This window comes from Electrophorus electricus, chromosome 6 (assembly GCF_041902795.1).
Source record: "Electrophorus electricus isolate QZ-2024a chromosome 6, ASM4190279v1, whole genome shotgun sequence".
Taxonomy (NCBI): domain Eukaryota; kingdom Metazoa; phylum Chordata; class Actinopteri; order Gymnotiformes; family Gymnotidae; genus Electrophorus; species Electrophorus electricus.
In genome coordinates, this window is record NC_137502.1 from 5,372,501 (window position 1) to 5,385,428 (window position 12,928).

Here is a 12,928-nt window from a genome sequence, read left to right on the forward strand (position 1 = left end):
AATCCATTTAAAGCCCAGTCCCAGAGAAACCCTGCACTGTAAAGCATTACAGGACCAAGTACTGAACCCTGAGAGAGTCCTCTTAGTCACTAACACTAACAGCTTCACAGTGCTTAACTATTTTAGCAGCAGATTTAAAACTAGATCACATTATAAAGCAAAGTAAAAACAACTATTTGGAACATTGGAACTGTGAAAATAATCTCAGTCCCAATCAGAGGGTTATCCAGCCCTAAACAGAGTGTGAATTAGCAGTGTCTCTTCACTGAGATACAAGAGACAGACACATCCTTGCCGAGTACAGGCTCAGTGACCGCAGTCCAGCTAAAGACAAGGAGAGACACAGACAGACCCGACTGCCAAAAGAGGCCAAATCATGTGGCCACTGTATGACAAGTGAGTAAAAAATGAGGGAGTTTTTCACATTAAAAATACAAAATATAATCCCACATGTCAAAAAAATCTGTCTTTCTAGGAGCAGGCGACACAGCAATCCTTGCTGCAAAATATCTAGTAACATGTCATCGCCTGACACAGAGTCGATGACAACGTCCTCTTTCCTCATCCCCGCTTCTTGTAAGTTAACCAGCCCTAGACACACACACACACACACACACACACTGTCTTATTTGCTAAATATTTATATATTAGCTTATTATAATATCGTGCCAATGTCTCAATGGCTTGTTATATGTAATTAATACTGTTACCATGGTTCAATTTTTTTATTATTGGTGGTGGTGCTTTTATTATTAATATTCTTTGCTGAAGCTGAAAATGCCTCTAATGCTCTGTTAGTATTGTACTTCACATAGTCATCTTGACTCCACTTGAGAGAGCACGTGTGTGAAAGGGAAGGAGAAGGAGAGAGAGAGAGATTTACATGCGTGCATCTCAGCGGTGTCCCTTTGAGTGAATGACAGAAATAGGAGTGTGTGGGATAGAGGAGGAGGAGGGCAGAGACATCTTTCCTGCTTGGCTGGGAAACACCCCAGGACGCAGCACTTCCTGTAAGGGGAAAGAGCACTTCCTGTGCAGTCACAGCCAGCTGTCTCGGAGGACAGACCGGCTCATCCAGCCACAATTAAGCACCATGGCAACCACATGCACGGAGTGGGAAAGAGCCGAAAGGAGAACAGCTGGGGCTCTTGCAGATCTAATGTCAAACACTTTCTCCACTTTGCACTCGTGCATGCACACACACACAACCACACACACACACACAAATATTTTACTACAGACATACAAAGGAGGACTGCAAGGATAAGAGATAAATTCATTCAAACACACAGAGATGATGAAAAATAATTAAAGACTAAATTATTAAAGTCATTTCTCTCTCTCACACACACACACACACACACACACACACACACACACGCCGTACGAGGCAAGGTCTTATTTCTTCGCCTCTGTGCAGACAGAATGAGAGGAATGAGAGGATCAAAGACTTGTTGTAATAGTTGTCAGAAATCAATGTCGAGGGCGTGTCTGCGATGTCTCCCTGCCCTACACACACACCGCACACTTGTGTGTGTGTTAGAAGGGGCCGCAGTGCTTAATTACACTACAAAAGTGCAAAGCGAGGTTCAGTTTCAGCTTCTCATATAAAAAAAGTGTTCCAAAGCCAGATGAACTTCGTAAGAAGTCACACAGCAACGAAAAACACGTCATCAGATGCCGTGGAAGGCGAAAGGCGTGTGTGCTGCCCATGACGTGTGCGCTGCGTGTGCTGCAGGGGTGGTACCTGGGCCCAGGAGCGACTGAAGACGGGGGCGACGCGTTTGAGACAGAGGTCGGCTGCTCCGGCGTTTCCTCAGCCTTGTCCTCCTTCTTCAGGAAGCTCCGAGCCTCCCGCGAATCAGCGTCCACCTCTTTAGTGACCCTGCAAGGGGCAATGCGACCCACCAACACAGCTCCTGCTCAATCCCATCACAGCACAGCTTCCCAGAAAAAGAAATGAGACCTAGAGTCTAACTACATTCCTTAGACTAGCTAATCATGGACATGGGAATTTCTCATTTTTCTGTGACCCCATGCCACATTTGCATCTTCAACCAAATCACAAGCTACCCTACTTCTCACGTTATATTAAAACTTTACAATTAACAGGAAATATTGTCTCACTATCCACAACTAATGAATGTTATCTGAACAATCATTGATGACACTATAATGCCATCTTGTGGTTAAACTAAGTAATGCAGCAGCTGCTGCTTCATGAAGGACTTACCGAACTTCTTCTCCAGCAAAGTCGAACACTTTTGTGATTGTGATTCTGGAGGGCTCTTTGAGGTCAGAGTCTTGCTGTGTAGTGTCTGTGGTGGCTTTACTGGCTTTGTCTGAGTTAGCTGTAGCTGTGCTCTATAAGCAAGAAAGAGAAACGGGTTTAAAATATAAAGAACAAAAATACAGCATGCATTGCTGTCCTTAGAATGGAGATAACAGGGTCTCTTAAAACAGCAAAACCAAAAACACACTGCCAAATTAATGCTTATTAATATCTGTCATGTTTAAATTCCGCTCCATATATTCCAAAGCATTAACAGTTAAAAATATATTTCTAATCCAAGTAATTACATTTCAGTAACCACAACCATGTGATTGTTTTCAAAAACGAATTGCAAGTGAGGTATGACAAAGACCATCAAAGACTATGGAACTGGGACAGTATGTAAATAAAACCTAAGAAACCTGCGGAGTTGGCACAATATGTAAATATCGGGATGTGTGTTGAGACAGTAAGCACATGTTTGGAAATCTATACAAACCGTCAAAATGGCATTGGTAAGAAAGATCATGTTATATCATTGTTTTCAGTACTATGATAGGAATGACATCATGCTGTCTTGCAATTTGGTATTATTTCTAAAATATACTTAAATGTTTGAAAACATTAAAATCATTTCACTTACTTATTTTAACCTGTCATGTTAAACTATTAACTTCTCAAACTGGAACTGGTAACCCTCCCCACCCTGGTAATCTGCAGCATTTTGCTCAACAGCCCACGGCATCACGTACTTCTTGGGAGACTGCGGTAGGATCTTTGGGCCTAGGTCCAACATCGCTTAAAAAACTAGCCCAAAGGTCATCTGCTTTCTTCTTCCGCTGGGACTCATCTTCTGCACGCAGACCCCCTTCCCCTTTCGCTCCTTCTTCTCGCTGTTCGTTTGGCGTGTCCTCGTCACCCGTTTCCAGCTTGAGTCCTCCCTTTCTCCTTTTCCTGTCCAAAACATTCAAAATAGTGAGACGTCCTACCAGTGACTGAAATCATCCTAGTGCAAATAGGGAGGTGGGCAAACCGCAGACGTGCTTCATGGTGACAGGAACTCTACCTCATAGCAATGCCTTTATTTGATTTCTTTTTCTTCTTTACTTGGTTGGAATGGAGTTCGTTTTGGTCATCTAATTCCAGGCCATCTTCCTTGACACACTCATTCATGTCATCCTCACTTAGGTTGTCATCTGATAACAACAACAATAATAATAATAACATCAATAATAAACAACAACAATGGTACTTTCGTGTAATTTTTATTTGATGTCTTTTACAAAGTGCTAGGAGCAGTCTGGCCAGTGTTTATCAGTGATGAGTTTCATTAGCCCTAAAAGCTACTTTAACACTCATTTTAACGTTTCACAGGTGGAATGTGAATAAAGCGGACACTACATTATTTTAAGACTGGACTTGGGATGTAGTTTATCAGGCTTTCAGATTTTATATGAGAAGGCTATACCATTAAGATATGCATAAAGTGGTACTAAAATGTATAAATTTAATTATCTAATTATTACTATTAGATGAATTCTAAAGAGAAGAAAGAGTGGAGTGGTATTCATCTGGTATAACATGAGCACAATACTACGACGGGTTCTGTACTTTGTTGTAGTTGGAGGATTCTGTGAGCAACGCATTAAAATAATCAAGATGAGGAATACCAATAAAACACGAATCATTTTTATTATCTTGTGACCGGAGATGTGGTGATGGGACGATTAATATGGCGATTAATAAATTTACTTTTAGTAAAGTTATTAACAAGTGGTTGAAGTGTGCGAAGGTGAAAGCCATCTAGCTAGGTTAGGTTAGCTCAGCTCGCCAAGTTTCATTACTCTGGAACTCCAGGACCATTCTGACCTAGGGTTAGCACGTTTTCAACCGGACATGCTCACAAACTTGAAAATAATAATAATCAAATTGATTACAAGAACAGGCACATTTGTTAGCTAAATGGTTAGTTTATTTCTGATCCTCGATAACGCAGCTGATGTCTTGCCTAAGATACCTAAGATTACGCATACTGTAGTGGAAAGGCTGAGCATGTATGATACAGCTAGCTAGGTTGGTTGCCCCATACCGTTGTACGTATACTTTGCTTTTTTGCAGAATATCGCTACCGATAAACTATCTATCTATCTTGCTTTTTACCTGACTGTATGTTAAAATATGTTTACATGTTAGCTTAGTTATCCGCTTAGCTATGTTACTTAGCCTAGCTAGGTTAGCGAGCAACGTTATCTCGCTAGCCTGATAACTAAATGCCGGGCAAATCTCTCACCAGATGGGACATAATCTTCATCTTCATTTGAGGAATAATCCTCCGAGTCGTAGTCGGAATAGTTCATTATTCTCTTTCACGATGACGAGCCTTAAACAACTTAAACAACTCGTAGCTAATGCCTGCAATTCACTGAGCAAGTCCACAAAGCCTCCAGAAAAGAATGTAGATGTATAAGACACTTTGGCAGTGAGAACGCGTTTCTTGAGCATATCCGCGACAGTTGAAGATCGACGATAGGCTACCTCCGTAGTCACTGTTCTACGGCTCGTACAAAGGGACAAAAGTCTTTTAATCCGGGCAGTCAAAGTAATATTTTAGGTGTAGGTTGGGTTTGAGGTCTCCTTGATAATCGGACTTGCAATATACAGCGTTATTTTTCGTGCGGTATAAATCATTTACCATTTCTATCCTTTCTAGAAAGGACACCTTTGTTGGGTAGCCGTCTAGCCAACAGCTAGAAAGATCCTGCTTGGTTTTGTGATGGTGTTGGCCGGACGTTGGAGCTCCTGTACTCATGGTCGCCGTGTTCAGATGATGAGACATGCAGGGCGACTATAACATCGGATTTGTGCAGCAGATTCTCAGTTTGAATTTGGTCCCGGGGAAAAATGCCACTAACTGTGGGGGGAACAGCACATCGCTGTGCAATTTTCGAGGTGAGTTAGCTAGCTAGCGTTTAGCTGTCTTCTCAGTGTTCTGTAAGTAGCTTAGCGTATCTTAGCTAACGCTATCAGTAAACATGTAGCTAACAGCTAACTAGCTGCGGTTTGTTTTGTTCGTGTTATGTTAATACTTTGGGGAATAGCTAAAGGCTTTTGGTTTACAAAATTGTTCAAACGTTTCTTAAACTTTTAGACCGACAGAGGAGGTGAAGGATGGTCTGCTAACCCATCTAGGATTGCTACGCTAGCGTTAGCTGACCTCGCTACGCTAACTGGGTGTCTGTTTTGTAATGGACAGTTTACTAACCAGCTATAACGAGTTTGGCAGCGCAGTCACACACACAGTTTGGCTAATATTTGTGACATAAAAGAAATAATGTCATATGTGACCAGTTGCCAAGCCTAGTAACGTTAGGTGGGTAGCTAGTCGGGCACCTTAAACTCTAAATAAAGGTAGATGCCATCTAAAGTCGCCTACGTTGGCCAATGTTTTCCCATGTTCAGAGGCGGCTTGTAATTATCAACCACAGCGAAATGGTTAGAAATGGACCGGGATGGCGATGCCAACCTCTCCAGCATGGACCTGCTCGTAAAACACGTCTCCGCTGGGTTATTTGTTCAGTCTGCTGCCATGCACGGTGTGGGGCGTGGGTGACTGCACTCTTAATTTAATACCTTGTAGGGGAGGTTTTGTCGTCTGCCGTGAGCGTCCAGACTAACCTCAGACGTTACGCATAAATGTTGTGTATTAAAAGGTTTTTCCAGCGAGACAACAAAACGACGTGGTTTTAGTTTTCGTCACAGTAATGCAGGCCGATGGTTACCCGTGACGTTTAACCACGTGCTTTGAATGTATACTGCAAAACAGTTTTTGTAATAATTGATTAAAAGCCTTTAATGATTTGTCCATATCGTGCTCTTCACATTTGATTTAAAGCCCTAGTCAAATGAAGCTTAAATCTATAAATAGTTAATACATCTGGATGAGCAATTACCATTCTGAAATCATATGGTACATTTTAAGTGATGAGTTTCATTATAAAATTAGTTCACATATTTGCAAACATTGCATAAAAACTTGATCAGGTACCAAAGCATCCTGAAATGGGCTTTAAAGAAGCAGTATTAAAGTTAACTGTTCTTAATATGTCATGCAGCCATATTATAAGTGCATTACTGTTGCATTCTGGGACCGTTAAGAGCAAGCGGATCTGTCTGTCTTTCTTTCATGATTGTTGGATGCTTTCAAAACCACAAGTGTGACCATCGTGTTGAATTAGTTGTCTTTATAATGTGCTGTACTTACCTATTGTGTTGTTCCTTTGCACTCCTCAGAGATGTGGTTTGGTATATTCCTGTGGGCATTTGTCTCATCGTTGGTGTTCCACCTTCCTGCAGCTCTGCTGGCCCTTGCCACACTCCGAAGACATAAGATGGCACGCTTCTTGCCCCTCGCCATCATGTTCATGGGTGTTGTAGGCCCTCTGTTTGGAGGGGTGCTCACAAGTACGTACCTCTACCCTATAAAGCTTTTATAACTACAGTATCTCCCATGTGAAACAAAAGCTGAAGTAGAGTATACATTAATTATTTATGATAAGGTTTTATAGAAGAAACATTACAGATCACATTTATTCTTTCAAATAGTTAAAAAGTATTGAGGGTGTCATTGTGCAGCACAAACCAAATGAACCCAGGCAACTGATTAGTTAATATTCCACTTTAAAAAGGTATTTTATACCACAAACTATATCTGATTAAGGCATGCCAACACGTAAACATTCACACACTGTAACCACTCACGTTCACCGCTTCCCTTACACAACATCCATAGCCATGCACAATGCATTTTATATGACACGATACCTTATATGACTTGTTTCTTTCTCTTGCGGTCCGTTCCAGGTGCAGCAATTGCAGGGGTCTACATGGCAGCAGGGAAGAAGATGATCTCTTTGGAAGCCTTGGTGTTTGGAGTAGGACAGTCTTTCTGTGTCCTCGTCATCTCCTTCCTCAGAGTGCTGGCCACCCTGTAGCCTTTGAGCCCCATGCCCTGCCAGGTTGCCACTGCTTAGGAGGAGAGCTATGATCGGCTCAGTTCACTTCCCCTGGACATCATATGCAAAAACACGGAGGCCTTATTTTCCAGAGGTGTCCCAAAAGATAGAAAGATATATATTAAAAAATATATAGATATAATTTTTTTTTAAAAGTCAGAATGTCAGGTTTCAGAGAGTGATAGTGCAGTGGAAGGGTTTACACAGTCTTGCTCCATCGCCAGTAGACAGGTATGGACCTATCTTCATTTCGGAGCTGGCCTTCTTACACAGGTGGTTTGCATGTGTGCGCTTTGCATAAAGAAGAGCTACAGATCTTCAACCCTGAGGGCCATGGAGCCACAATATTCATTGTTAAGAACAACAGTGTTTGGTTTCAACAAGCTCCTAACAAAATTGAGATTTACCTTTGTTTCGAGAGGGTGTGTATGTGTGTGTGCACGCCACTGTCATGAGCTCACTGTTCTGATAATGGTGGACTTCCTGAAATGACGAGACTGGTCTTTCGATATCAGACTCCTGGTTTTTATATTCCAGATTCTCCTCGTTCGACACGTAGTAGGTATAGATATGACGTGATCATTTCCATTCTGTACATATTAAATTCCATTCCAGCTCCTACTCAAGTTGTGGAGGATAAATATTTCTTACATTCGTTTTACACTGAGCAATTTAATCTTGTAGACCAAAATCTATAGAGTTGTCTTATTTTGGGAGTGGGGGGCTTATTAATTTCTGCTCTTGTTTGTTTATACTGCATTTCAAGTTTTTGTTTTGTTTTAATGGCTCATGATGGTGTCTTACAGGTTTTAACTGTTCATTTATTTTTGTTACATTTTCCTTTCTTGAAAGGTCTTTCTTGTAGGTCTAGGTTTGGGATATGAAAGCAGTCTCCTGAGATCCCTTTTCCCTTGAGAAATTTTTGCGGCATTTAAATGGTTTGAGTTACACAGATAACATATATTTTAACATTTTCACAGTTAAATTGTAAAGTGTTATTTACAGTAATATATATTGTTAAATACAGTAATATATTGTTGCTTTGATTTTTAATATACTCATAAGTTTCCATGTGAGGCAACGTCTGTTCATATTGCCTACTACATGAATGTCTATCAGATTTCAGTGAAATCCCTAATAGAACTTCGTACACCTTTTACCAAAGAGATCTTAACACTGACCTATGTCTATTACAAAATTGAGAACCATAGTCTTTACTGTTGTTGTGAAAAGGTTTCAGGCAGGGACACAAAAGGCTTTGATCAACTGGCTGTACCTAAATCAAATATTCATACCGATTTACATATGTACTCAAAGTAGTTAAGTTGGAAATAAGAGGCTCAGAGCATAAGGCTTTCATACCTTACATCAAGAAGAGGCATGTGGAATAAGCTTCATTCATGTGCACGTAGGCTTTGCTTTTGATGTCAAAGTTGTACCACAGCTGCATCACAAGTGTAGACTTGAGGCAACTATGCAGTCACGGAGCATTTGACCAGCTCGCTGTTTATGTGAAGTAGTGTTGAATAGATTACTCAGTCATCTAGAACTGCACTAATCAAATCCAAGTAACCCCTTCCTTCTAAAGGCATAGGGAGACTCACTCGCTGTTGTGCAAGTTGTGTTCATACTTCTGACAGGCAAAAAGCTGCTTGGAGGATTAAATTACCAATGTGGTAAAAAATAATAATTTGGGGACACATTGGAATCGTCTCATTTCCTTGACGCTCCTCCTTTATTAGGTACATTAGCAGTTTGTAACTGTTGTTTTCCTTTCGCATCTTAAACAATGCACTATGATTTAAATTGCGTTCTCTCCTTTATTTAAGACACCTAGAAGATGCTTTTCCCCCGAAGCTTCAGTAAAGGTGTGGACTGTTATTGTTGGAGTGTCTGCTAATCTTTTATGAATGGAATCCTTAGTCTTTAACCAGGCTGCATTGGGAATGTTGGCAGTGCTCTTGGTGTTAGCCATGGAAAACATTTGAAAGCGATGTTTTTCTTATTCTGGGCCTATGGTCTTTACTATTTCACAAATGCATTTATTTTTTTAATGTCCATCTATTTTCCCTCGATATGAAGTGACTGCTTGTTGTCTCCTTAAATTGTCTTGTTTTCTGATTGCAATTATTTTAACATGTGATTTTATGGGTTGATTTTCATTTATGGGTTGGGTTTAATTATTCATACTGTATATTAAGTGCCAATGGTTAATATTTTCATGTAATAAAATGTTTTAGATGACAGTTGTTCATAGTTTTGTATTTTATATTTTCAGTGTTTTGTCCAAGTTTATATCCCTGATGATGATGATGTCTAATGATTGCAGACAGTAATGCAGGCTAACGTCTGAGTAGGTGCTTGTACTTTGCACATGAGTGCAATAGATAAAGTAAATCTCTGTACATCTTGTCAATTTTCAGTTTGGACAGGAATGTTGCTGGAGCTAACCTTATCTTTTTTTTAGTCTCCCCCTTTTTACAGCTTGTTTTAATACCGTCAAGGTAGCAATTAAACGGGTAAGAAGGAAACCCTGCGCCAGTGTGTCAACCACATAAAGAGCCAGAGTGAGATGCTTAGCTTCTATCTTACAGAGGCATTATTCACACCTACCGTGCTGACGGAGCTTCCTGTGCTGTGCAGGCGAGCCCTTCGCTAAGTTCCCTCCGTCTTCATCTTATCTCCGCACACGCACAGATGGCTCTCCCGTGCGCTCGCTGCCTCCATTGGCCAAGTTTGCAGTTAATGGCAGCTTGCTGCTCAGCCAGGGGAGTAATGTGGCATTACTGGTGGAGTAGGCCAGCACATGCACGTACACACACTTCCACCCCATAATGACTCACATGCGTGTGGGCTCTTCTCGTTGCCTTCTGGGCCACGCTCTGCTCCTGGTGGGTTGATAATTTACCATGATGAGGATGAAGGCCGCTCTTTAGTATTAGAGAATTAACTATACATTTTCCATAGCAGGATTCTCTTATAGATTCCGTTACATTGTTTTTATTGTCTGTCATGAGATGAAGAAGGAGTCATGGGATTTATTCGTGTTTGTGGACTAAAGCTGAGTTTGAATGCACATTCATCCTAATGAGCTCAGGCATTTCAGTAACTACGTCTGCATGAGATGTGTAGCCATGCACTTTCTTTCTGCACCTCTGTTGCTGTTGTGGCACCATACCTCCTTACACAAATTCTGATCCCAGACATATAACGTGTACTTATATTGCTGCATTTGGTGTAATCATCATAGTGTGTGTTTTAAAACACAGATGCAGCACCAGGGCAGCGTTTTCCCTGATAAAAAAAAAGCCTTGTGTAATTATCAGTTTACACAGCTGGGGGTGCTATTGGATTCTTTTGCAGAAACCTGCAAGATATGGATATGCAGATAAAAGATGGGTGTGAATATTGTTGTAATTCAGCACAAATGCTCACAGCAGTGAGTTGGGAGATGGGAAATGTAGTCTTAAGATAGTCACAGCCATTTTGCAATCAGAAGTCAAGTAAACAGAATTCTCCACTTAGATAGCAGCCAGAACATCACTAAGAACACAAAGCCCCACCCCAGAAAATAGGCACAGACCCTGAATGACACAACAGAATTCACTTTTTAATAATTATTAACAAGTATATGTCTCAATTTACTCTTTTTTTTAAAACGCATTTGTTCATAATTCATTCTTTTGTACATAATCTGACGTGCAAGGCAAAAGTAGACATGATAGAAAATAGATTTTGCGCAGGGGTCAGTCCATGTTTGTCTCAGGTGAGGGGGTTTCAGTTCTTTGGTCTGATGTTTCTCCCTGTGCTGTGTGCTGCTCTGAGACTGTCTCCCCTCTCTCTGGGTTGGTCTCTTCCTCGTTGGGCCCAGCTGGGCTATATTCTGGTTGGCCCTCATTGACTGTAGTGTTGTCTGTCTCATTGGCCTGTCCTCTGCAACCTTCTCTCCCTTCTGTTTTAGCTGTGGGTGGAGCAGAAAATCATAATAGGATCTTAGTGTGAAAAAATTCAAACAGTTGAGGTAAGACTACAAATAACATGCAAGTTCGTGCAGTTGACAAGGCCCCACAAAAAAGGCTAAATGCATCTTAAAAGAATTTGCTTTTGAAAATAAACTTTGTGTGCTATGCTGCTGTGAGGTGACCAACGATGATGCATCATATTTTTATAATGACTCATTCATTTGTTCTGGGGGTGTGGGTTAAAGCCCTCAACTGTGCTCACAGATTTTGCTAGATAATCATTATCCTCTGCACCAAAGCCTGTAATTGAAGGCATTTGTCCAGGTGAAAAACATGATGATTTCAGATTGTCTATGATGACATCACTGTAGAGCAATGATGATGTTAGATGGTCTGTAGTCACATCATTGTAGAGCTACTGATCATCTAATATACATTTAAATATACATTACATTTTGAACCCTGTCACACTTGGTTTTCACATGTTTCAGGTGATATGGACAGTGCAAAGTCCATTGCGTCTTGTGGAATAATAACCTGAATCACCAACGCAATGGTCAAGGATGCATTTGGTTGCATTTCTAATGCGTAAAAGCGCCAGTGAACAGTGTCATTGGCCTAGCTTGGCCAAATCAAGGGTTTTAACGCATGCTAACAGTAGTTTAGTATTTAGTCTTAAAATGTGACCGCACGCTGTCACTGGAGACACAATCGTATTCTTCTGTGAGCAGATCACTAAGATAGATGTTTATACCAGGTGTGACCACGCCACGCAATTCTCTCTCATTCACTCTTCCTCATTTGTGCTCACTCGGACTGGAAGGACCCTTTTGTTGCACTAATCTCTTCCTCTTCTTCTCATGCTCACCTTCCTCACCCTCGGGTAGGTCCTCCGAGCAGGGCTCTAGCTCCAGCAGGTTCACCAGCTTCCGCACTGGGGACCTCTGCAGCCGCAATGCAGCTTTTAGCTCTGAAACAGGCCACAGGAAAACCATACAGTAGGCTTCACTCACATCCACAGAGTTCTTCTGACCAAACGCGCCCAGAAATATATGCCATGCATTCTAGAATTGCTCAAATATTTTATTCATTTGGTAAACGTTCAAGTCAGTTTTTTCCTGCAAGTTAAACACCAATATCCTAAATTAGTGGAACTAATACTAACAGCTATTTAGCAGATTAGAGAGGCACATGGTTCTCGACACCCTAGAGCTGATGATATAAACAAAAGAAACAAAGCTAAGAGTATTCTGCACATGAGTTAATATTAACTGGTTTCCACTGGTTATCAGTTATCAGGCGAGAGCAGCCGGGCGTCACCTCACCTTCGGGGTCGAGCAGGGCGGCGTGCTGTAGTAGTGCGTCTTCGTGGACGGAAACAGCACGGCGTTGGGGCGAGGGCTTCAGGCGGGGTCGTGGTTTAGGGAGAATCTCTGTGGGGAGAAAGGCACCCAGTTTAGAAACCAGCACCAGAAGGGGGAAGGGAAAGCATGCGTATATATGTGTGTTTGTATAATTGAGAAACATGGAAGGACGGTATATATATAGAGAGAGAGAGAGTCAAAATTTTAGTGAAGTGCACAAAGTTTCCACAGAAACAGGACGTTTCGGACAGAGGTCCTTCATCAGCTGTGCAAACAAGCCAATGAAGGACCTCTGTCTGAAACGTTCTGTTTCTCTTG

The 12,928-nt window shown here is 41.4% G+C and overlaps 3 protein-coding genes across 9 annotated transcripts in view; 1 reads left to right on the top strand and 2 right to left on the bottom strand.

Moving 5' to 3' along the window:
- cfdp1 (craniofacial development protein 1) overlaps positions 1 to 4,751 on the bottom strand; it is a 26,396-nt gene extending 21,645 nt beyond the window's left edge. Inside the window, exons 1-5 of one of the 2 annotated variants that reach the window (XM_081716686.1) lie at positions 4,563 to 4,751; positions 3,339 to 3,468; positions 3,025 to 3,226; positions 2,234 to 2,364; positions 1,748 to 1,885 (exon numbers count right to left, since the gene is read on the bottom strand). In XM_081716686.1, coding sequence (XP_081572812.1) covers positions 1,748 to 1,885; positions 2,234 to 2,364; positions 3,025 to 3,226; positions 3,339 to 3,468; positions 4,563 to 4,629 — 668 coding nt within the window. In that variant the 5' untranslated portion in view covers positions 4,630 to 4,751. The remainder of the gene's footprint in view (positions 1 to 1,747; positions 1,886 to 2,233; positions 2,365 to 3,024; positions 3,227 to 3,338; positions 3,469 to 4,562) is intronic. The other variant, XM_027003995.3, reaches the window with a different exon arrangement.
- A 94-nt stretch (positions 4,752 to 4,845) lies between these two features.
- On the top strand, positions 4,846 to 9,533 carry tmem170a (transmembrane protein 170A). Its single transcript, XM_027004025.3, has 3 exons — positions 4,846 to 5,221; positions 6,563 to 6,733; positions 7,133 to 9,533. Exons 1-3 carry the CDS (start codon positions 5,107 to 5,109, stop codon positions 7,261 to 7,263), a joined length of 417 nt encoding a protein of 138 aa, XP_026859826.2. The 5' UTR covers positions 4,846 to 5,106; the 3' UTR covers positions 7,264 to 9,533.
- Positions 9,534 to 10,873: 1,340 nt separating this feature from the next.
- Positions 10,874 to 12,928, bottom strand: part of carmil2 (capping protein regulator and myosin 1 linker 2) — a 39,096-nt gene continuing 37,041 nt past the window's right edge. For 4 of the 6 annotated variants that reach the window (XM_081715864.1, XM_081715862.1, XM_081715865.1 and 1 more), the window contains 3 exons: positions 12,572 to 12,679; positions 12,058 to 12,216; positions 10,874 to 11,245 (listed from right to left, as the gene is read on the bottom strand). In XM_081715864.1, the coding sequence (XP_081571990.1) occupies positions 11,031 to 11,245; positions 12,058 to 12,216; positions 12,572 to 12,679 (482 nt within the window). In that variant the 3' untranslated portion in view covers positions 10,874 to 11,030. The remainder of the gene's footprint in view (positions 11,246 to 12,057; positions 12,217 to 12,571; positions 12,680 to 12,928) is intronic. The other 2 variants (XM_081715863.1, XM_035525726.2) reach the window with 2 other exon arrangements.

Bases quoted from the DNA above. Each gene is read 5' to 3' on its own strand.
- tmem170a (XM_027004025.3), top strand. From the start codon at position 5,107: ATGCAGGGCGACTATAACATCGGATTTGTGCAGCAGATTCTCAGTTTG. The intron at 5,222-6,562 runs GTGAGTTAGCTA...TGCACTCCTCAG, and splicing joins ATCGCTGTGCAATTTTCGAG to AGATGTGGTTTGGTATATTC. The intron at 6,734-7,132 runs GTACGTACCTCT...GGTCCGTTCCAG, and splicing joins GTTTGGAGGGGTGCTCACAA to GTGCAGCAATTGCAGGGGTC.